Here is a 25,328-nt window from a genome sequence, read left to right as displayed (position 1 = left end):
AGAAGATGAAATCAGAGATACAGACTATGAATATTAACTTTTATTCAAACTAATGTTCCAGTTGACATATCCTGAGCCCAACTGGGGAAAAATATAAGAAATAAATTGTATGTTAAGTAAGATGGTATCCCCCCATTTGTTACATGGAGTTTAATAATTATGCTATTTATTATAATTTAGGGGATAGTTTTTAGTATCTAATTTCATTTGAGTATCTAATTTCATTTAGTATCTAATTTCATTAAGATGTCCTTCTCAACTTTTTCTGATAAATAACAGAAGTTCCATGTAAAAGAGTTTTTTTTTTAATTTTTTTTTTCCAACGTTTATTTATTTTTGGGACAGAGAGAGACAGAGCATGAACGGGGGAGGGGCAGAGAGAGAGGGAGACACAGAATCAGAAATAGGCTCCAGGCTCTGAGCCATCAGCCCAGAGCCCGACGCGGGGCTCGAACTCACGGACCGCGAGATCGTGACCTGGCTGAAGTCGGACGCTTAACCGACTGCGCCACCCAGGCGCCCCCATGTAAAAGAGTTTAACACATATTGAAGTCGAATAATTTTAAACATTACACTATTAAAAATACATTATTTAACATGGGATATCAGGTAAATATTACTAGTCAGAATGTAAAATATGATGTATGTTATAGGATGTTAAGTAGTAAAACAATACTCTTTAACAAGAACAAAAATAATGACCTTAGTTCATTTATTACTTTGAAGATTGGTATGATCGGAATGTGTGTTGCACCAGACTGATAGGTTGAAGCCTAATTCCCATTGTGATGGTATTTGGAGGTGAGGCCCTGAAGAAGGTAACTGGGTCATAACAGCAGAGAGCTCCCTTGTCCCTTCTACCACGCAATGGCATCCGTGAATCAGGAAGTGTGCCCTTTGTTTTTTATAAGCCACCTGTTTATGGTATTTTGTTATAGGAGCCTGAAGGAACTAAGACCAAGACATGATTTAATTTTTTGTCCTTGTCATCTAAGAGACTATCCCCTTATCCTAAACCCTTCAGTCTAATTGTAAGGTGTGAGGGAAGAGGCCGCATTCTCACAGTTGGCTTAGAAACCCTTCATTACCACAAAAGCACGACTACGTCAGAGGTTTTCACAGGGAAGTGTTTGATGAACAGGGGATACTTGTTTTTAACTTATAATTTGGAACTCAGAAATAACACCCAGAGAGAGAATAAGACTTCTGGGCATGTCTTAGCCTTCGTGTATACAACTAAGTAAAACATATACCTCACTGCATAGACAAACACAAATATGTTTGCTGTTTAAGGGATCGTACATAAAATATATATACAAAAAAAGATTTACACAGAAAATTTAAAGTCTTATGTCATATCCAAAGTTGACTTAATTTTACTCATGGAGAAAATCCCAAGTGATTTCTGTCCCTCTTTAAATCTCAAGCATATATACTCTCTGAGCTGACTAGAACTCTTTTTATAAAAAAGGTAAGATGCCTTTCAGAACTAATGCTATGTTCTTTCCTTGGATAACAGCGATTAGTGTAAAACTGAATTAGGTACAGATTTCTCTGTCTGAAGTGTAGGTAGGGTCAAGTTTATATTTGTACTCCTAAATACAAAGGTTAGATTTCACTGCTACTTAAAATGATGTAGTTAGATTATCTTTAAGTGTATAAATATTAATTATGAATACATTAGGGACCCTGTTCTTTTGAATTTTAAGTATATGGATATTTTACTCAAGTGATAGAAATTTAACTTTTCATGAGAATATATTATCTACTGTACAAAATACTGTCAAAAACTTAAAATACCCTGCAAATTTAAGTATGAGAAACTACTTAAAATGAATATCTTTTCACCTCCTTAAGAAACAAACATCACACACAATGATTTAGAAAATACAGGAGTTTATATTTAGCTGCATTGTAAAAATGTAATTCACAAAAAAAGGTGATAAGAGAAAGAACAAATGAAATTTCTCACACTGAGTGCTCTGCCAGCCACTGGTATAATTATAAAAAAGGTGCGCATGCCTCCAATTCCTTTATCTAACCAGCACTTAGTGTTCACTAAAAATGAGAGAAAATTAGTTGGATATGACAATTTCTTTTTCTACCTTCTTAAACAATATGTTTAAATCATTTTACTCTCTCTTATTTTATAAAATAAGCCCTTACGGTCCTAAATATTCCTTTGAAATTCTAATTTAACAACATCCCTAAAGATTTGATATGTGGTGTATTTTCATTGTTGGTTGCTTTCATTTTTCCATTTGGGTTTTTTATTGACTAAGATAATTGAATTTCCATGTTTCAGAGATTTTTATGGTTATGCTTTTGTAAGTGTTATTTAAATGCTTTAATGCTCCAAAACATGATCAATTGTTGAAATGTTCCAAATATGCTTTGAAAAAGGAGGTGTTCTCCAGGTGTTGTGTGCAGTGCTCACAATGTGATGCTGGTTACTGGTTGGACTGATCAGTCACATGCTTCTTGATTATGCTGCTGGAGCTCCCACCCCTTGGAGGTTAATGTTACTGTCTCCTGCCCTGTGCCCTATTTATTCATATCCTGGGTTAATTCTGACAATTTATCTTTAATGTATTTTGAGTTCGTGTTACTAAGATCATACAATGTTTAAACTGCTATATCTTTCTCGGTTATTGAAACTTTTAGCAAAACCTAGTTTTCATAATGCTTTTTAGAATTTTAAATAATGTAAAGCTGCCGTGTAGTGCCCAGTCACCCCACCACACCCAACCATGCACCCTCAACCACCATTGCGTGCAGGGACCATCTTTGTGCCCCGGCCATCCTAGCACACAACCCCTAGCCACCACAGTGCTTGGGGAGATGTGGCATAGGACTAGTGGCCCAGTGCAAATTTTGCTACCACCACTACCCTGCTCCCAAGTTCCCTGGTGGGCATACCCCTCCAGAGCTGGCCTACTGGGGTCCTACTAACACTACAGAGAGCAAGAACAGTCCATAACAGGCAGAAAGTCAGTGAATGTGCTGCAATGAAAGGAAACATGACTCAAACACAACAGTAGAGCATAAGCAAAACACCTGGGATACTCTCCTGAAGTGCCAGGTTCTGATGAACAGGGACTGTAGGGCACTCTAGGAACTCTTCATAAAGTCACTGCTTTCAAGAGCAGAAGAAATAGCTGACTTTCTTAATACACAGAAGGAGATACAGAGAGGCAGACAAAATGAGGACACAGAAATTTATCCCAAATGAAAGAACAAGACAAGGCCACAGCTGGAGATCTAAGCAAAAACAGATATAAGGAACATGTCTAATAGAGAATTTAAAGCAATGATAATGAAGAAACTCACTGGACTTGAGAAAAGAGTGGAAGAATGTGTGAGACTCTTAACAGAACAATAAGAAATAACAGAGCAGAGATAAAGGACTCAATAAATTAAATGAAAAACACACCTGATGAAATGAACAGCAGGATGGAAGAAGCAGAGGAATGAATTAATGACCTAGAAAACAGTAATGGAAAGTAAACAAGTTAAGCAAAGAGAGAAAAAAAAGAATTATGCAAAATGAGAATAGACTTAGGGAACTCAGTGACTGCAGCAAATGTAATAACATTCATATTATAGCAGTTCCAGAAGAAGAAGAGAGAGAAAAGGGGACAGAAAATTTATTTGAAGAAATAATAATTGAAAAATTCCTTAATGAAGGAAACAGATATCCAGACCCAGGAGGCACAGAGAACTCCCACAAGTATCAACAAAAGCAGACCCACACCAAGACATGTTGTAATTAAATTGGCAAAACATTATAATAAAGAAAAAAAATTAAAAGATATAAGACAAAAGATGTCAGTAACTTACAAGGGAAAACCCATAAAGGTAGTAGGAGATTTTTCAACAGAAACTTGGCAAGCAGAAGGAAGGGCAGGATGTACCTGGGGTGCTGAATGGGAAAAATCTGCACCCAAGAATACTGTATCCAGGAAGGCTATCATTCAGAATAAAAGGATAGATAAAGAGTTTCCCAGATAAACAAAAACTAAAGGAATTCATGACAACTAAATCAGCCCAGTGAGAAATATTAAAGGGGACTCTTTGAGTGGAAAGGATGGACCAAAAGTGACAATATCAAGGTAGAAAACACAAAATCAGCAAAAATGAATATTTCTGTAAGAAATCAGTCAAGGAACTCACAAAAGAAATACTCATAGAATGTGGGAGGAGAGGAGCAAAGAATGGGTTCAAACTTAAATGACCATCAACTTAATATAGATTGCTATATGTAGAAGATGCTATACACAAACCTAATGGTAACCATATATCAAAAACCACTAACAAATATGCAAAGTATAAAGAAGGAAATCCAAATATATCACTAAAGAAAATCAGCAAAACATGAAGGAAATACAAGAATCAGAGGAAATGTTCAGAAACAACCACAAAACAAGTAATAAAATGGCAATACATAACATATCTATCAGTAATTACTTTGAATGTAAATGGACTAAATGCTCCAATCAAAGGACATAAGGAGACAGTGGATTAAGCAAACAAACAAACAAAAACAACAAACAACAAAAAAGTAAAAACAAAAAACCCAACAAGAGCCATGCATATGCTCCTTACAAAGAGACTCATTTCAGACCTAAAGACACCATCAGATTAAAAGTGAGGAAGTGGAGAAACCATCTATCGTGCAAATGAATTGCAAAAGAAAGCTGGAGTAGCAATATATATATTGGACAAAAAAGACTTTAAAACAAAAACTCTAACAACAGACAAAGAAGGACACTATATAATAGTAAAGGGGGAAATCCAGAGAGAGTGGGACATCTGGATTGTGAGCAGGCACCTTTGTTTCATGCATGACCAAAGAACAATTTAAACATGGGTTATGTTGAAAAGGGCAAGAAGATTTTTGTTCAGAAGTGTGCCCAGTGTCATAACATGGAAAATGGAGGCAATCACAAGCTGGGCCAAATATCCATGGTTTATCTGGGCAAGAGACAGGTCAAGCCCCTGGATTTTCTTACACGGATACCAACAAGAACAAAGGCATCTCCTGGGGAGAGGAGACACTGATGGAGTATTTGGAGAATCCCAAGAAGTATATCCCAAGAACAAAAATGATCTTTGCCGGCATTAAGAAGGCAGGGGAAAGAGCAGACTTGATAGCTTTTCTTAAAAAAGCTACTAAGGAGTAAGAGTTGGCCATTGCTTTATTTATTACAAAACAAAAATGTCTCATGACTTTTTTATATGTGTACCATATTTAAATTGATCTCGTACACCTGAATTCAGATCACTAATGGCTGACAGAATATTTCTTTTGGACAGTCCTGATTTAAATAAGATTGGCTCGTGGTTAAACGAATATGTGATTGGCAGTGTTCAGCTTTTCACAGAGCTGGTAAATGCCATCTCTAAGCTTACAGGAGATTGGTTTTATAGATTTATATAATTGGTTATATTAATATATTTAAATACTGAGGGTGAAGTTTCACTCTATCAGAACAGCAAGGCTCAGCTGTGTTTCAAGTTGTGTTTGTTAGCCTATTAAAGGTCAGGGCTAAAGATAAGCTGACAATGTCTCCTTTCTCCTTTTAGTCTTAACTCTGCCAAATGAATTAAAATTCCTTGCATTTAAAATGTTGCCTTTTGCTTAATGAAAGGCATATTGGGGTGGTTTATGCATGATATTAAATACAGAATATTAACACTTCTCAAAAAATATAAAGGGGAAAATCCAACAAGAAGATATGACAATTGTAAATACTTGTGCACCCAACATTGATAAAATGGTTAATAACAAACATAAAGGAGCTAATTAGTAACAACACAATAGTAGTTGGGGACTGTCACACCCACTCAATGGACAGATCATCTATACAGCAAATCAACAAAGAAACAATGGCTTCAAATGATACACTAGAACAGATGGATTTAACAGATGGTTTTACTAAAATAATAATAGAACAGATCAGTGAAACCAGGAGTGAATTCTTTGAAAAAAATCAATAACATTGATAAACTTCTAACCAGACTCCTCAAGAATAAAAGAGAAAGGACAAAAATAAATAAAATCACAAATGAGAGAGGGGAAATAATAACCAACACCACGGAAATACAAACAATTATCAGAGAATATCATGAAAACTATATGCCAACAAATTCATAAACCTAGAAGGATCCCTAGAAGAAATGGATACATTCCTAGAAACAATAAACTACCAAAACTAAACCAGAAAGAAATAGGAAATTTGAACAGACCAAAAATCAGCAAAGAAATTGAATCAGTAACCAAAAAATTCCTAACAAATAAAAGTCCATGACCAGATGGCATTACAGGTGAATTCTATAAAACATTTAAAGAAGGGTTAACACCGATTCTTCTCAAACTATTCCCAAGAAACAGAAAAGGAAGGAAAAGTTCCAAATTCATTCTGTGAGGCAAAATCCTACCAAAATCAGATAAAGGATCCTCAGTGGGGAAAAACAGAGAGCTTTCGCCTAATCAGGAACAAGAAAAGGATGTTCACTCTCACTACTGTTATTCAGTATACTATTGGAAGTCCTAGCCACAGCAATCAGACAATAAAAAGAAATAAAAGGCATCCAAATCAATAAGGAAGAAGTAAAACTTTCCCTATTTGCAGATGACATGATACTATACATAGTAAACTTAGAAGACTCCACCAAAAAACTACTAGAATTGATACACAAATTCAGGAAAGTTGCAAGATACAAATCAATGTACAGAAATCTATTGCATTTCTATACACCATAATGAAGCAGCAGAAAGAGAAATTAAAAAAAAACAATCCCATTTACAATTTCACCAAGAATAATAAGATACCTAGGAATAAATCTAACCAAAGATTAGATGTGGAAGACTTGTACTCTGAAAGCTATAAAACATTGATGAAGGGAATTGAAGATGACACAAAGAAATGAAAATGTAGTCCCTGCTCATGGATTAGAAAAATAATTATTATTAAATTGTTTTTGCTACCCAAAGCAATCTATACATTTAATGTAATCCCTGTCAAAATACCAACAGCATTTTTCACAGAACTAGAGCAAACAATTCTAAAATCTGTATGGAACCACAAAATATACTAAATAGCCAAAACAATCTTGAAAAAGAAAAGCAAAGCTAGAAGCGTCACAATTCCAGACTTCAAGGTATATTACAAAGCTGTAGTGATCAAAACAAAGCAGGAAGGAACATCCAATGGGAAAAAGACAGTCTCTTCAACAAATGGTACTGGGAAAATGGGACATCAACATGCGAAAGAAATAAACTGGACCACTTTCTTACACCACACACAAAAATAAACTCAAAATGGATTAAGGACCTAAATGTGAGACTTGAAACCATAAAAATCCTAGAAAAGAACACAGGCAGTAACCTCTTTGATATCAGCTATGAAACTTTTTTCTAGATATGTCTCCTGAGGCAACAGAAACAAAAGCAAAAATAAACTATTGGGACTACATAAAAATAAACAGCTTCTGCATAGCGAAGGAAACAATCAACACCAAAAGGCAACCTACAGAATGGGAGAAAAATATTTGCAAATGACATAGCTGATAAAGGCTTAGTATCCAAAATATATGAAGGACTTATACAACTTAACACTCAAAAAACAATTAATCCATTTAAAAACTGGGAAGAAGACTTGGACAGCCATTTCTTCAAAGAAGACATCCAGATGGCCAACAGACACAAGAAACAATGTTCATCATCGCTTACCATCAGGGAAATGCAAATCAAAACCACAATGATCTATCACCTCACACCTATCAGAATGGCTAAAATCAATAACACAAGAAACAACAAGGGTTGGTGAGGATGTGGAGAAAAAACCCTCACGCACTGTTGGCGGGAATGCCAACTGGTGCAGCCACTGTGGAAAACAGAATGGAGGTTCCTCAAAAAGTTAAAAATAGTATTACCATTACATCGAGTTATTCTATTACTGGATATTTACCCAAAAAATACAAAACACTAATTCAAAAAATTATATGCACCCCTATATTTATAGCAGCATTATTTATAATAGCCAACATACGGAAGCAGCCCAAGTGTTCACTGATAAATAGATTAAAAAGATGTGGCATAGATATACAATAAAATATTATTCAGCCACAAAAAATGAAATCTTGCCATTTTCAAGGACATAGATGGATCTACTGAGTATAATGCTAAACTACCTAAGTCATAGAGAAAGATAAATACTGTAGGATTTAACTCATATGTGGAAATTAAGAAACAAAACTAAGGAGCAAAGGGAAAAGAGAGAGAGAGATCGAGAGAGTGAGAGAGTGAGAGAAATTAAAAAAACAGACTCTTAACTACAGAGGACAAACTGATGGTTAACAGGGGGAGCTGGTGGGGGATGGGGGGAGATAGGTGATGGGGATTAAGGAGTGTGCTTGTGGTGATGAGCCCTGGGTGTTGTACGGAGGTGTTGAATCGCTATGGTGTGCACCTGAAAGTAATATAACACTGTATGTTAACTAACTGAAATTAAAATAAAAACTTAAAAGAAAAATGAAAAATTTTAATAATGCTGTTTCCCCCAAAACTGATTTTATATGCAATTAAAATGGTTTCAAAAGCTGCCCTTTGGTTAATGTTTGCCTGGTATGTCATTGTCCATTCTTTAATGTTCAGTGCTTTTGTTCTCATGTTTTAGGTATGTATCTTGTGTCTCGCATAAAGCTGGACGTTCTTCTTTTAATCCAGTCTTAGAATCTTTGCCTTTTAAACTTTTGTTAGCACATTTACATTTTGTTTTGTCACTGTTGTATATGGTTTTATTCTATTATTGTGTGTGTGTGTGTGTATGTGTGTGTACACGTACATACTTCTTATTTGTCCTACTTCCCTCTCCTCTACCCTCTTCTTTTCTTTTTTAAAACTAATTTGACATCTGTATTTTACTTCAATCCCCTGGATGATTTTCCTAGGCAATTCAAACGTGTTTTCAGTCTAAAGGATTTGATGCTGAAAAGCTCTGGTCTGAGCAGATCACTGGGCCAGACACTGCTTCCCATGACGTTACATGGGGCGGCTTCCAAGGAGGCCCCCAGACCAAGGCTCCAATGATGGCCACGGAGATGCTGAAATTGGCCGGGACCAATGACCTTTGAGGGTGTGGTTGTGTGCCTGTCCTGGGAGAAGAGAGGCTCTTGGACAAGGGCCCTGGGGCATCTATGGTGTGTGCCCTGCATAATTTTGCTTGTTCCCACTGGGGCTTGACGTCTCCAACCCCACATGGTCCCACAACAGAGGTGTGGGGAGGAGGCCTGGGTGCTGGCCAGCAAGGACTTGACTTGGTCTAGCCATATGAGACCCAGCCTTGAACCTTCAAATTCAAGGTGTTTAGAAAGGCCTTCCAAGGTAAGCAGCTCTTAATTACCACCTGACAATTCACAGGAACACAACCCCACACAATCAGGAGTGTGAGGGAAACCACGCAGCAAGGAAAAGTCTTCCATGTGCAACACCAGTGAGGAAGCCTTCATTCCAAATGCCCTCCTTGTTTGGCACCGAAAGTTTTAAGCACAGAAAGGTGTCTGACTGCAATGAGTCTAAGAGATCCAAAGCTCCCACCTCTTTCCCGAAGTCCTCATTGTAGAAAGACCTCAGAGTGGGAAAGCCTTCTTCTGCAGCTCCTGTGACACCGGTGACCAGAAGGTGACATGCTGGTAGGGATTTATGAGTGCAGTCAATGTGGCATGCTTCCAGCAGAAGAGATACACTTGGTAGTTCACACCAGAGAAGGTCTTTGACCATGGGAACGTGGGAACCCCTCAGCATACCTGTGTCCTTGCTCTGGAGAAATGTGTTCACACCTGGGTGGAACCTTAGGAGAACAGCCTTTGCAAGAAAGCCTTCAGTCATAATTCAACTCTAGGCACCAGAGTCGCAGTGGGGAGGGACTACGAGAGCCATTTGCATGCAAGCCTGCAGGGGCTGTGTTGCATTCCCTGTCCTCCCTGGGCAGAGCTCTTTGGAGCCCAGAGCCCACAACAGAAGCCACCTCCTTTCCATCCTGGCTCTGCTGGGATGTACATCCGCCACCCACATTGTCAAAGAAGGTGGCCCCTGTGTCTCCCCTGCCTGTTACTAGGTTAGGCACAGAACTCACAGGGTGGCCAAGGGGACCTGAGAGGCACTGTTGGCAGTTTTTGAGCAATGCTCCCTCGCTTCATGGATTTTTTTAAGCGGGGTTCATGCCCAGCCACAATGTGTGTATTATACACACATTGCATTTGTATGCATGTATGTATATCTCATTATATTTAAGAATTCTGCTCCATAAATATATACACTCTAACTTCATCCCAGTAGTAAACTTACAAGAGTGTATTATGCCTCAATACCTGCGAGTGACACACAAGTCATTATTTTTCTTCAGGATTTGCATTAATAAAAATCTGTTCATGGTCCTCGGCCCTGTTTGATGGAGAGTGATTGCTTGGGCTGCTCACTGCTACCTCGGTACTTTGCAATCACCCTGCAAATCGGAGAGAGAAGACGCGCCTAATAGCTGTAGCTCCAACACCGTACCTGTTGCCACTGACAGACTTTGTTCCTTAGAGGAGATACCAACCGCCAGCTGGCTGTGACAGTTTGTGAACTAACATTGACATGTGTGTTGGTACCATAACGGTATTTACAGCTCAGGAGATATATAAAATCAGATTATGATAGACCCAGGAATTTTTGAGGCAAAAAGTAAAACAATACACAAATTACCAACTTGATTGGGATATAAAATTATTTAGAAAATCACTTCAGGACTCAGAGTCTCTTTCAAGAAATACCTCTTCTATGCGAAACATCAAGATATGCCCCAGGTTTGCAAAGAGACAAGGGATTGCAGAGAACAGAAGATGGTAATTCAGTTGTATAGCTGTTCATCCATACTAGATTTTCTAGTAGCCCGCTGTGTCAGAAAAGGAAAGGTAGAGATGAAGAAAGAAAGCCATTTTGAATGATGTGGGAATATAAATACAAAATATCACAGGATCGGCACAAAGATTAACCTTATATCTTTGTTATTTTCTTTTTCTAAGCTCTGAAGTGGCTCTTCTTCATATTCCATGAATATCACTTTTTAAGAAGTTTAAATTGACATGTTTCAACATAGTCAGCTAAAGTGGTTAAGCCTCTGGGAAAATGACACTGGAAAGCAATGAAAAAGGTAGAATTTTGGGTGACTATTATAAAAGCTTTGAATCAGAGAACACTTTTGCTGGATACTATCATATGGAAGAAAAGTCAGCATTCTTGTCTCTATTCTCATTTCCTACTAAACCCTGAAGATGTCATAATGAAAAAAAAAAAAAAAAAAGAAATGGACTTGACTGGGTACTTACGGCTGTAGTCCCAGGACAGCTTGCAGTTTGACATTCACCAGTCATCCGGTTTGGGATTAAGACATCGTCCCAGCAAGATGGACCCTTTGAGAAAAACAAACATGTACTTGGTGCATGAACTGTAACACAAAGGTACTCCCTAGTATGTTTTCTAAAATCTATTTCTACTATAAAATGATAACGAAGAGTAATATGTCGTCCAGTGATTTTTGAAATGTAATCCACAGAACCTGGCAGTTCTCAAGATCCTTTTGGGGGATCTGGTGGATCAAAACTATTTTCTTAAATACACTAAGATGATGTTTAGCATATTGATCCAAACATGTGGTACATTCACACGTAATCGTCTCCCCACTGTGGTTAATTCAATGGTTTGAAAACTTAACCACTTTTCTTAGGTTCAGTGCAATGTCAAATGATGACTTTTACATGAAAACATCTACGCAATTACATTCAAAAGGATTCTTCAGGGGCAGTCGTGGACCACGTGGCGGCATACCGGGAAGGGCCACCTGTCACAGCCGGCAGGCTGAGCGGACACATTTCCCCCACTCTCTCCGGACACATTTCCCCCACTCTCTCCTGAGGCACCACGAAAACTACATTTAAAAACTAGCTTGGGGGGCGCCTGGGTGGCGCAGTCGGTTAAGCGTCCGACTTCAGCCAGGTCACGATCTCGCGGTGAGTTCGAGCCCCGCGTCAGGCTCTGGGCGGATGGCTCGGAGCCTGGAGCCTGTTTCCGATTCTGTGTCTCCCTCTCTCTCTGCCCCTCCCCCGTTCATGCTCTGTCTCTCTCTGTCCCAAAAATAAATAAATGTTGAAAAAAATTAAAAAAAAAATAAAAACTAGCTTGGTGTAAACCCATAATACCAAGGAGAACAGAAGACAGAGTATTGATTGCGAAGAAATTTCCATGCATTTCTGGAAATCTGCAACAGGCTGCAGCAGAGGAGGGGCCTCTGTGCCCTGTGGGACCACAGCAAGTCTGAAGGCTCAAGAAGAAGGCATGGGCCACAACAGAGTGACGCCCGGAGCAGCCAATAGTGGGAAAGTGAGAATTTTCATAAATGGAAGATCCTAAAATCTTCTAGAGAGAAAGGTCAGATCCCCTAACTAGAAACAAAAATCAAAATAGAAATTTTAAGTAGCACAAATACCTTTAAAGATCAGAGGAAAGAGTTTTCAACCTAAAATTCTCTACCTAACTGAATTGTCAAGTAAGTGGGAGAATGGTGAGGAGTGATTTGGGGACACGCAGATTTGCCGAATTTACACGTGTGCTAGAAGGTCTAAGAGTTCAGGGGAATGTCAGACAGCTTGAGGGAAGGCAGGGAGAGGCCCAGCCTTGGCCTCATCCAACGTACGGCTCTGGGCAAGAGCCTCGGGACAGATGGGTGGTGTCTCTGTAGACACGGCAGAGAAGGAGGAGGACAGAAGGGTGGTGTCACCAGCTGTGGTGATGACAGCGCTTCCAGCAGGCGTGTTATAGGGCCTGTGCCCGGCCAGGTGGAGAAAGGTTAAGGTCAAGGGATGGCCGCCGTGGTGATTTTACTCCCAAAGACATTGGGACCCGCCAGAGGTTTACGTGAGCAGTGAAACTGGTCACCACCAGTCAGCACCAGGACCACCTTGCCCCACGAGCCAGACCAAGAAGCCTCCTGGCCATGATGCCGCACAAACCAGTGCAAACTCGGAAAGCACGCGAGGATCTCAGCCATTCCTGCATCTCCAGGAGCGCTCGCTTCCCCTCCCCCTGCACCAGCACACGTACGCACACACAGGTGCACCAAGCACACACACGCACGTGCGCACACATCAGACGCTCTAACACATGGGTACCACACACCCGCACCCACTCACATGTACACACACACACAACAACACCACAGACCACGCACAGGCACACCATACACACACAGACCCACGCACTTACACGTGCACCCACATAATTTAGAGAAAAACAGGGGAGGGCAGAGGGAATCTGGGACGTTGAGCATCTACCTTAAAGATACTAAGCCAAACTTCAACAGAGGCCATTTGAGCCAAACCTCAAAAGGAGCTATGATCTGGATTCATAGGTCATTACACCAAAAGCCACTGCTTCAACCGCAAGGTTGTAAGCGACTGCAGAAAAGCCGGAGACTTGCCGTCCTTAGGGAGGCTGCTTCCACGGTGGCCCTGGGATGCCACTTGGGAATTTGCACTTGGGGAGTGTTCCCATTCGCTTAGTTACACAGAGGGTTTGCAGCATGAAAACTGTCTGTAGGAACAACCTGGTTTGTGCTGAACCCCTTATCCCCTGGGAGTCTGGAATTGTGGTCTGTGCTAGGGAGGGGTATACAGTGACCAGCCTCCAGTAAAGCCTGGGTGCTGGGTAAACGAGCACGTCCTGTGCGGCTCTGCTGGGAAAGGGCTCTTGGAAACTTGCCTGTGGTTTCCTCCAGACTTCACACCACATGTCTTTTCCATCTGCTACTTTGCATCCTGTTGGCGGGATGAACCTTACTCGTGTGTAGGACGATACACCGAGTCCTGTAAGCCCTTCCAGCAATTCACCGAACCTAGACAGGCAAAGCCATCTTAGGGACCCACAACACAATGACATTGATTAATCAAGAACATATACCTCCATGGAAGGGTCAGGGTTCATGATGAAGATCACACCCGTTATGGGGAATAAGCAATTTCATTTCCCCTGCACCTCTAAGTGTAATGCATGCATTTAAAATCTATTGTAGTAATGGTGATGTAAACATTCCCTTGACTTTCAACCTTACAATCATACTACTGAAATTGGGCAGATGATTGAAATCATGGTTATGTAACCAAACATACATGCCATGCAGCTTGGACAATGTAAAAGTAAAGGCATAAAGGTTACGAATTGGATGGCAAAGGTGGAGCTGAGAGAGAAGGCGAAGGAGGGGATTAATATCCTCACCCTACAAGATGTTGCTTTTTTATCATGAGGCCATCTGTATGTTTGATTTCTAAACATAGCCATATATTCATTTGATCAAAATGACACACGTATCAGAGTAAAAGAAGGATAAAGAACTGACACCAAGAACTGGATCACATTTATCAGCCTTGCTTTTCCAACTTCACATGAGAAATTCAGCGCAGACCAGCATGGCTGGAATACAGTCTCCCACGTCGTATTTCAATCCTTGGCCGAGGACCCATCTTGGAGGTTATGTTTGTTTGTTAATCTGTTTCTCTGTAGGATACTCCATGGATACTGGGAATCAGGTTTTTCTCATTTTTTTCTAATGCTTATTTATTTATTTTGAGAGATAGAGTGCAAACGGGAGAGGGGCAGACAGAGAGGGAGAGAGAGAATTCTAATCGGACTCTGCACTGTCAGATGCAGGGCCCAATTCCACAAACTGTGAGATCATGACCTGATCTAAGATCAAGAGTCGGATGCTTAACCGACTGAGTCACTCAGGTGGTTTCTTTCAATTTTAGAGGACTTAGGAAAACTTTAGAGAGTCAAATCTGTGGCCCGGCTCTGGAAACTTTACATAACTTATAATAAATATTAGGTTTACTAATTTTACCTTTGCTTTCATATTATTTTTCTCAATTGATTTTCCTTTGACCTCTTTCCTCATCTTATTAGGTTTTTCTTGTTTTTAGCCTCAACGTATTGTTGCAGACTTGTCAAATCCTTTTGAAGTGAGGCAGGGTATAATGAAATAATTGTGAAGGTCTCATGGCCTTTTAACTCTCCAACATTCCTGACCACTTCTAACAAAAACAGTGTCTTGTGTCTCTTCCATCCGGGACAGTAGCCACCCATCCTTAGAACATGGCAGTCTCTGGAGGGACAGCCACGGGAAGCACTGATCACATGCTGTGGCTGGTGGAGACCGACAATGAACTGAGGCAGACTTGAGGCTTGGAAAAGTCCCTGGTTGCAAAGGAAATCCATTTCATCGTGGATAACCATTAACTAAACATGGAGACATTGCTTCCTTGCTCTATCAATAGCCTTTCGAGGCTGGTTCAGGAAGCACTGACCTACTTAAAGCACACGCAATGGTAAGAGATAAAGCTAACACGGGCACAGTCTGGGGACAGAGGAGTAACATAGGGGTTAGGGCCCATTTGCATTCATTTCACTGCCCAGAGCAGGATTCCCTGCCGCAAAGTCTGGGATGAAATGAAACTGTGCATCACACAGATATTTATTTTTCATGCCTTAATATTTCAAAGTCCAAGAAGCAATGAAAACATTTATGTAACAATTCCTATAATTATCATATAAGATACTACTTTATCTGATAAGTCCTCGTTTTGTACGAGGAGATTATAGAAAGCCCATTCACAATATTCTTCTTGATCTCAAACCATAACCAGATAACATAAGTAATAAAGCCAATAGAATTCCAATGACTATGGGAATTCAGCATAATGAAATCAATGTGTTAGCTGAGCCACACTCCTCACAGCATCGGTATTGAACGCTATTGCTGTACCCATCCCGAAAATAGAAACAAGTGTGCCAGTGAATTTATGCCATTACAAAGCAGATTCAATGTTGCCGCTTTCGAGTCTTAGGAAATATAAAATGTTAATTGGTTCATCCTTGCATACTGTGTTTTAACAGATGCATGGTTAAAGCATTTATTATTAATGGTTTTTATACAGGGGTAAAAAGGTCTCCAGGCTACAAGATTTTTTTTTTTTTTTTAAAGTGAGCTTCTACCATTTTGGTTTTTTTTTTTTAATTTTTTTTCAACATTTTTTATTTATTTTTGGGACAGAGAGAGACAGAGCATGAACGGGGGAGGGGCAGAGAGAGAGGGAGACACAGAATCGGAAACAGGCTCCAGGCTCCAAGCCATCAGCCCAGAGCCTGACGCGGGGCTCGAACTCACGGACCGCGAGATCGTGACCTGGCTGAAGTCGGACGCTTAACCGACTGCGCCACCCAGGCGCCCCACCAGGCTACAAGATTTAAAAGGGACTGCATATCACACGGCAGCCATGTCAGGGAGAGAATTCCCCCCAAAATGTATTTAATCTCTCCAATGTAAAGAATGGGAGAAAGATATCTGAAAAAAATGTCAGAACAGTGGTGAAATACATGTCTTAATAAAGGATCATTTGGCTGCTTTTTATAAAACTTCCTCCTTTTTTTTAGCTCAATATTGATTACACAATCAAGACAATACATAAATTATCTGAGCATCTATAGCAAGGGGGAACAATCTGTGGTCTGCTGACTGACTCCGGCCTAGGGTTTGTTTTTACACAGCAAAAACAATAGTTTTAGATTTTTAAATGGTTAAAAAGCACAAAAAGAAGAGTGTTTCATGGCACATGAAGAGTAAGTGATATTCAGGATTCCGTGTCTGCACGTGAACTTGATCGGAGCACGGCCATGGTCGCTCATGTGCCTGTTGTCTATGTACTGCAAGGGCAGAACTGAGTTGTTTCAACACAGAGGAAGTGGCTTGCAAAACCTAAAATCCCTACTATTCTGGTCCTTTATGGAGAACGCTTGCCAATCGTTGACCTAGGGTAAATACAGTATTCCAAGTTCATACTGAAAAGCACTTAAAAAAAAAACAAAAAACATCGCAACAGCATTTTGACCACCATAGAATCTCACTGGTTTGTAGCAGCAGCTGCATCCCGGGTCTCAAGTGAGAAATTACTTCAATTCAAACCTTGGAGCCACTGGCCTGTGGAATCCACGGGTGTTGTTATGATGCAGGGACTCACGTTGTTGGAATTGGTAAACGAGTGGAAAACTGCAACCAGAGATGACGTTTGGGGATTTTCCCTGATAATATCACCACCAACAGAAAATCATAAAGTGGAATAGTATTTAAACACATCTATATGGTGCATGTAAATCAGAAATTCAGAAAAAAAAAGGACTCAATGGCATGAAAAGCCAAGTGTTTAAATCTGTAAATTATGAGTCTGAAAATTTACTTTTAAAAATTGTAGGACTAATCTACAAGTCATTTTTGCTATGTCTTGCATGTCTAATCAAGTGGAAAATTGAAGTACTTCATTGGCTAATTCTTATCCAAATATCACTCTGACCCAGATCCAGATGAGCTGTTAAAGCAAAAGAGGTTGTTTTCCACCCCCCTGAATTATCTAAATAAATTCTATAGTCTGCTTTACATAGGTGGGCATATACACTGCTGTCTAAAAATGTTGCAAATCCGGGGGTGCTTGGGTGGCTCAGTCGGGTAAGCGTATGACTTCGGTTCAGGTCATGATCTCACGGTTCGTGGGTTCAAGCCCCACATCAGGCCCGCTGCTGTCAGCCTGTCAGTGCAGAGCCTGGGGCCTGCTTCAGATTCTGTGTCTTCCTCTCTCTCTGCCCCTTCCCTACTCGCGCTCTGTCTCTCTCTCTCTGTCTCTCAAAAATAAATAAATGTTAAAAAAAATTTTTTTTTTTAAATTGCAAATCCTGTTTTACCAAAATGTTACTACAAAGTCTTGGTGTTTCCAGTTTTTATTTTATTTATTTATTTATTTTTTTTTTAATTTTTTTTTATATATATGAAATTTATTGACAAATTGGTTTCCATACAACACCCAGTGCTCATCGCAAAAGGTGCCCTCCTCAATACCCATCACCCACCCTCCCCGCCCTCCCACCCCCCATCAACCCTGTTTATTCTCAGTTTTTAAGAGTCTCTTATGCTTTGGCTCTCTCCCACTCTAACCTCTTTTTTTTTTTGTTCCTTCCCCTCCCCCATGGGTTCCTGTTAAGTTTCTCAAGATCCACATAAGAGTGAAACCATATGGTATCTGTCTTTCTCTGTATGGCTTATTTCACTTAGCATCACACTCTCCAGTTCCATCCATGTTGCTACAAAAGGCCATATTTCATTTTTTCTCATTGCCACGTAGTATTCCATTGTGTATATAAACCACAATTTCTTTATCCATTCATCAGTTGATAGACATTTAGGCTCTTTCCATAATTTGGCTATTGTTGACAGTGCTGCTATGAACATTGGGGTACAAGTGCCCCTATGCATCAGTACTCCTGTATCCCTTGGATAAATTCCTAGCAGTGCTATTGCTGGGTCATAGGGTAGGTCTATTTTTAATTTTCTGAGGAACCTCCACACTGCTTTCCAGAGCGGCTGCACCAATTTGCATTCCCACCAACAGTGCAAGAGGGTTCCCGTTTCTCCACATCCTCTCCAGCATCTATAGTCATTTGTTCATTTTGGCCACTCTGACTGGCGTGAGGTGATACCTGAGTGTGGTTTTGATTTGTATTTCCCTGATAAGGAGCGACGCTGAACATCTTTTCATGTGCCTGTTGGCCATCTGGATGTCTTCTTTAGAGAAGTGTCTATTCATGTTTTCTGCCCATTTCTTCACTGGGTTATTTGTTTTTCGGGTGTGGAGTTTGGTGGGCTCTTTATAGATTTTAGATACTAGCCCTTTGTCCGATATGTCATTTGCAAATATCTTTTCCCATTCCGTTGGTTGCCTTTTAGTTTTGTTCGTTGTTTCCTTTGCTGTGCAGAAGCTTTTTATCTTCATAAGGTCCCAGTAATTCACTTTTGCTTTTAATTCCCTTGCCTTTGGGGATGTGTCGAGTAAGAGATTGCTACGGCTGAGGTCAGAGAGTGTTTCCAGTTTTTAAAAAGGATTACTTAATCTACTCCTGAAATCATTGTTCCACTATATGCTAACTAATTTGGATGTAAATTAAAAAAAAATAAAAAATAATATAAAATAAAGGATTATTTTAACAGCACTTTTACTTAAACTGTACTTTTACTGATTATTTCAAGTTATCAAATGTGTTGCATTTAGTATATCCTCTTGATTGGGGCCACAAACATTTAAGTCATATAATTAAACTTAAGGGGTTAAAATAATTTTGAGAATTATACTTGTAATATAATACTAGGACAGCAAAACTGTCCTTAAAACTGCTACACTCAGGGGCGCCTGGGTGGCTTAGTTGGTTAAATGTTCTACTTCAGCTCAGGTCATGCTCTCGCGGTTCATGGGTTTGAGCTATGCTGGCAGCTCAGAGCCTGGAGCCTGCTTCAGTCTCTCTCTCTCTCTCTCTCTCTCTCTCTCTCTCTCTCTGTCTCTGTGTGTCTCTCTCTCTCTCTCTCTCTCTCTGCCACACTCTCTCTCCCCAAAATAAATAAACATTAAAAAAAAAACCCTCCTACACTCAGAGTCTCCTTTCTTTCTTTTCCTCTGCACCTGCAACAAAAAATGATACAGGGAAGGAGGAGCTTCATTGTTCACAGACCTGTTGAATTCTAATTCCACCAATTGTTATCTATGGGCCCCACCTTTCTAAACCTCTTCTGAAAAGCAAGGGGTCAAAGGCCTCCTTCATTGCGCTTTCATGAATACTAAATGAAATAGCAACTTTAATATTTGCCAGGCCCCGGGGTGCTGGGTGGCTCAGTTGATTAAGCGTCTAAGCAACTGACTTTTGGTTTCGGCTCAGGTCCCGATCTCACGGTTCATGAGTTCGAGCCCCGCGTCGGGCTCTGGGCTGACAGTGTGGAGCTTGCTTGGGATTCGCTGTCTCTGTCTCTTTCTGCCCCTCCCCTGCCCGCTCTCTATCTCTCTCCCTCAAAATAAATACACATTTAAAAAAGTTTTGCCCAGTCCTCGACACATGCTGACTTACTGAAAAATGACAACTGTTACAAGTAATATTTCTTATTTCTCAAAATAGAAGTCCCTGAGTAGGGTTATTTTTAATTTAGTAGACAGATAAGCAGTAATTGGTCAGTTCTAAGGCATCTGACTCAGCCCAGTGCGTTTTTCATTTTTTAATTTTTCTCAATTTCCCTGTTACTCAGCCATTCCCCAGGGATTACGTCACTTTCCAGAGCATGTGGCTTGTAACTCTTTTAAAGCATATATTTCTACTCATGTAGCAAACACGGCTCTCCATCTTCCTCCACTGGATTTAAGGATCCTATGCTTCTCAAAAGGCTAAGCACAGTGCTGTGACTAGAGCCGAGGCCCAATAACGCAGTCATTAAATAGTGAACAGGGAAAATAATAAAGAAAAAATCCTTTGAACCAAAATATTCATCTACTCAACAAATATTTATCGAACATATCTTTTTTTTAAATTTTCTTTTTAACGTTTATTTATTCTTGAGAGAGAGAGAGACAGAGCATGAATGGGGGAGGGGCAGAGAGAGAGGGAGACACAGAATCTGAAACAGGCTCCAGGCTCTGAGCAGTCAGCACAGAGCCCAACGCGGGGCTCGAACTCACGGACCACGAGATCATGACCTGAGCTGAAGTCAGAGACTTAACCGACCCAGCCATCCAGGCGCCCCAGAACATATCTTAAAACCTGATAATATCGTCATGGAAAAGAAAGAAGGATCCTTTATCCTGTAGATTGTGTGGAGTTGCTACAAAAGCCAATGTTACAAATGAACTGAGCAACCTGTTTTTCAAACAGATTACATTTTTACAAACACCCATAGCAAATGTTGGTGATATGTAAAACAACAGGAACACACATACCCTCCTGGTACAAATATAAAATGGCACAGCCCCTTTGGAAACCTCCAGGCATTTTTGATAAAGTTAGACGTAACTGAAAATGATTTGAGTATTTCGTTTTTACGTAATTACACAACAAAGATGAAAACATGAGTCCACATAAAGAACTGTATACAAATGCTCGTAATAGTTTTATTCATAATAACCACCAACTGTAGACCACCGAAACATGTGTCAAAATATGAATGGATAAACAAAATGTGGCATATTCATCCAATGGAATATTATTCAGCAATAAGTATCATGTTACTTATAAATGTAACATGGATGATCCTCAAAATGATGCGAGTAAAGGAAGCAAAATATGCAACAGAATATGCTACATGTTCCACTTACGTAAAATGCAAACAAATCTACAGCAGTAAACAAATCAGTGGTGGCTTTGGGTGGGACAGAGCATGGAAAGCACTACATAAGAGCATGAGGAATCTTTGGAGGAGTTTTATGGACTGAATTGTGTCCTCTCAAAATTTACATGTCAAAGTCCTAACTCCCCTACAGAATGTGGCTGTATTTGGAAATATGGATTTTAAATAGGCAATAAGTTAAAATGAGGTCATTAGGGTGGGTCCTAGTCCAATATGACTGTTGTTTTTATAAGAAGAGGAGATTAGGACATGGACACTCACAGATAAAAGGCCATGTGAACACACAGAGAAGACAACCCATCCACAAACCAACTAGAGATGCCTGCGAGGAAACCAACCTCAACAACACCTTGATCTTGGACTTCCAGCCTCCAGAATTGTGAGTAAATAAATTTCTGCTCTTTAAATCACCCAGTCAGTGGTACTTTGTTATGGCAGCCCCAGCAAACTAACATAAAGGTTAACGGAAATGCTTTCTATCTTAATTGTAGTGGTGGTTTTATGGGTTTACACATGTGTCAGAACTCCTCAGATTGTACCCTTTAAATAGAGGCAGTATATTTTACACAAATTATTTCTCAGTAAAGTGAAAAGAAAAGGGGAAAAATAACAGAGATGTGCCAAGGGAATTCAATGAGGGAAGGAGAAGAAGAATCTTTGTATCAAATTGTACTTGAACAACTGAGTATCAATATCTAAATCCTTTCCTAACTCCATACATCTCCTAGAAGAAAACAAACAAGGACATCTTTACAACCTTGGAACAGACAGAACTTTCTTATATGGACACAGAAGGCTCTAACCATAAATGAAGACATTTATAAATTGAACTTCAAAGAACGTTAAAAACTTCTGCTCATCAAAAGACACTATTAAACATGAATATACATGCCACAGACTGGAAAGAATATTTGCAATACATATATCTGTCAAATAATTCATTTCCAGAATAAAGAACTTTTAAAAGTTAATGCTATAGAGACAAATAGCCTAGTTCAAAAATAAACAGAAGACTTGAACAGACTATTCACAAAATAAGACATGCAAATGGTCATATAAAAGATGACAAATACCATTAATAACAAGGAAAATACAAATTAAGATAACAAGATACAATTTCATTTGGTTTAACTTTTTAGCCACTAAAAAGTGCCTAAAAAGGCTGAAAATACTGAATGTTGGTAAAAAGATTAATCTATAGTGATAGAAATCAGGAGATGATTGCCTTTGGGATAAAGGAGTTATTGACTGGAAAGAGGCATGAGGGAAATTTCTGGAAATGTTCTATTTGATTGGGATGATCTGTCAAAACTCACAGAACTAAACCCTTAAAATCTGTGCATTTTATGGAATGTAACTTATTCCATGAGTTAAAACAATGAATCAACAAATATTTTTGAAGCCCTAATTCTCAGTAGCTCTGCAACCTTGGGGAGGTTCCTTAACCTCTCAGGGACCAGCTAGCCCAGGCCAAATTGGGTGATAATAGAATTTGCCTTATAAGAGTGTTGCAAGGATTGGATATAAAATGGTTAGGCTAGGGGCACCTGGGTGGCTCAGTCAGTTAAGTGTCCGACTCTTGATTTCATCTCAGATCATGATCTCATGGTCGTGAGATACAGCCTTGTGTGTGGCTCCATGCTGGGCTTGAGTCTGCTTAAGATTCTCTCTCTCTTTCTCTCTTTGCCCCTCCCCACCATCTAAATAAACAAACAAACAAACAAATAAATAAATAAATAAATAAATAAATAAATGTTAGGCTAGTGCCAGGCACATATTAGGTACTCAATTAATGTTAACCATTTCCAATTTACCATTCAGCAGCAGCCAGACTTGATAAAGGGACAAGGCAATTAGGAGTGACAGCCGATATGATTTGTTAATATTAAACTGTGTAATGAAATGATTTTCCCTTAAAAAATACATCTTTAGTGATTTTCCCTTGTAGCCTTTGGAGATAATAGACTATAACTTTTCATAGGCTCTGTCCACTGTCAATCAAAACAAAAGACTAACCAGCTCTGTGGCTTTGAACTGGTTATTTCCATTCACCATCACGCTGCAGAATTCCTGAAGTCATGGACTGTTCCAACTTATATCTACATGCTTTGCTATGCATAGGAAAACATAGTGAATACTCAAAAATACCTTAAGTGAACCAGGCTTCAATTTTCTCATCTGTAAAGCTATGAAACTGAAAAATGTGTGTTTTCTAAAGCTGTTTTATGTTTTCTTTTTTAAATAGAATACATTCCTTAAATGAAATGGTTTGTAGAACACAAATGTATAAAACAAATAGTAGGCCCACTGTGGTTGAAGATGGATGGGTCCTCAAAATGCTTGCCAGCTGCCTCTTCCCTCTTTGTCCTGTGTGACGTCCTTAAAGCACCTCCCCGCATAGGACAATTTAAGATCCCAAGAGTCTCTGACAATAAATCATGGGTATGCTCCAGGAAGAGTTTGCGGTAGGTAAGGAATCTGACAGAAGATGGTTGAATGAAATCCTTCAAAGACTATCACATTCTTTTCTTTGATGTGATACGTATTCATTATGACTAAGATATATGCTTATTAGGAGATATATATTACACTCTTAAAACTGTTTATTGAATCACTGATGCAGATGTTATCCCAGTGAGAACAAATATCTTTCTCCACGTTACAACACGTGCTGTGAGTTGTCTCTCAGTATCTCCTCTCCTTTAGGAAAATAGATTTCCTGACTTATATCTGAGAAGGTGGCACCTGGAAAAATGACTGTATTCCCAGACTCCTTGGCAAGTGTGGCCCTGTGACTAACTATATCCCCCCTTGTTAGCCAAGGGGATATAGCAGAAATTTCCTGTGCAACTTCCAGTCGCCTTTTGTCCTCATCCATTCCTCTACTGTTCTGTTCGTAAGATGCACATTGTACCATGAACCACAAATTCAAAGCTATACACAGCAGAGCCACAATACAGAAAGAGTCTGGGTTCCTGACCCCGGAGAGTGTCATAACAGTCCTGAATTCCTTACCTGAACTTTTACATGAAAAAAATTTTTTTTTCATTTTATATCACTCTTATTTTGAATTTTCAGGAACACTGTCAAACCCAGTAGTTATTGTTACAACTACTAAATTATAGCAAAGTCAATGGAGTACACAAAGCAGTAATAATTTTCGAGTGTTATCTAAAAAATCAAGAAGTTCTTTGTTTCTCATACATGGGGGTGCCGAGATATAGGGAGACAAAGAAGTCTAAACTCTCATTATATAATTCATCTAAACTCTCATTTTTAATTCATCAAGGAATGACCTTATTTATAAGTTTACAAGTTTTTAAAATATCAGAATTTGACCTCAAAAACCCAAATGTTTTAGAAAGCATTAATCATTTTGATGAAAATATTCATAAAATGTGTTATATATTCCATGCCTACTTTAGTAGATTACATTTAATATGTATGTGGTGACTTAGCTTTCTAAAAAAGAGCTACCATATCATGAATATATGCTATTAGCCAGAGGCTCTGGTTGGTACCACACAGACTTCATCTGCAAGTTATATAAAACAAAGAAGGGTAGGCATTCCTTTACCCATTTTTAGATGGAAAAACTAAGGCTTAGAGATGCTAACAGGCATGTTCCAGGATACATGTTTGCTAAGTAGTAAAGTCACTTTATAAGAAAAGCATTCATTTCTTTCTTTACTTTTGGTTACAATTAAAAAAATATATGTCAAATTAATAAGCATTTCTTATGGTACTGTTTTACTCTGAATACATAGTGATGTCTTTGCTAACTGCTTCAAAATGTTGTGGCCCTACTCGGAAGGTAAAAAGTATTTGTGTTTTTAGATAACTCATTTGCCTTCCTTCCTCCTCCCTCTTCCCACCTATGTCCTTATCCCCACCCCCTCCTTGTCCTCCTCCTCCACCTCTTCCTCCTTCATAGATGCACCATCAGAAGATTCATCTTTAATGAGCGGTATGTTTAACATTTACTTCTACGATCTTGGTGGGGAGGAAATTTGTAACTAAATCTAATACTTA

General features: G+C 39.3%; 1 protein-coding gene and 1 pseudogene across 1 annotated transcript in view; one reads left to right on the top strand and one right to left on the bottom strand.

Moving 5' to 3' along the window:
* PRKN (parkin RBR E3 ubiquitin protein ligase) overlaps positions 1–25,328 on the bottom strand; it is a 1,084,792-nt gene that overhangs the window by 676,582 nt on the left and 382,882 nt on the right. The window contains exon 4 of the mRNA XM_047101957.1: positions 11,374–11,457. Coding sequence (XP_046957913.1) covers positions 11,374–11,457 — 84 coding nt within the window. The remainder of the gene's footprint in view (positions 1–11,373; positions 11,458–25,328) is intronic.
* Positions 4,867–5,183, top strand: LOC124528778 (cytochrome c-like; annotated as a pseudogene).

The sequence above is a fragment of the Lynx rufus genome, unplaced genomic scaffold (genome assembly GCF_022079265.1).
Source record: "Lynx rufus isolate CCGP_SWC_20201006 ecotype Redwood Valley unplaced genomic scaffold, mLynRuf1.p SCAF_6, whole genome shotgun sequence".
Taxonomy (NCBI): domain Eukaryota; kingdom Metazoa; phylum Chordata; class Mammalia; order Carnivora; family Felidae; genus Lynx; species Lynx rufus.
Note: the sequence above shows the minus strand (reverse complement) of the source record. Positions and strands in the feature narration are given on the sequence as shown.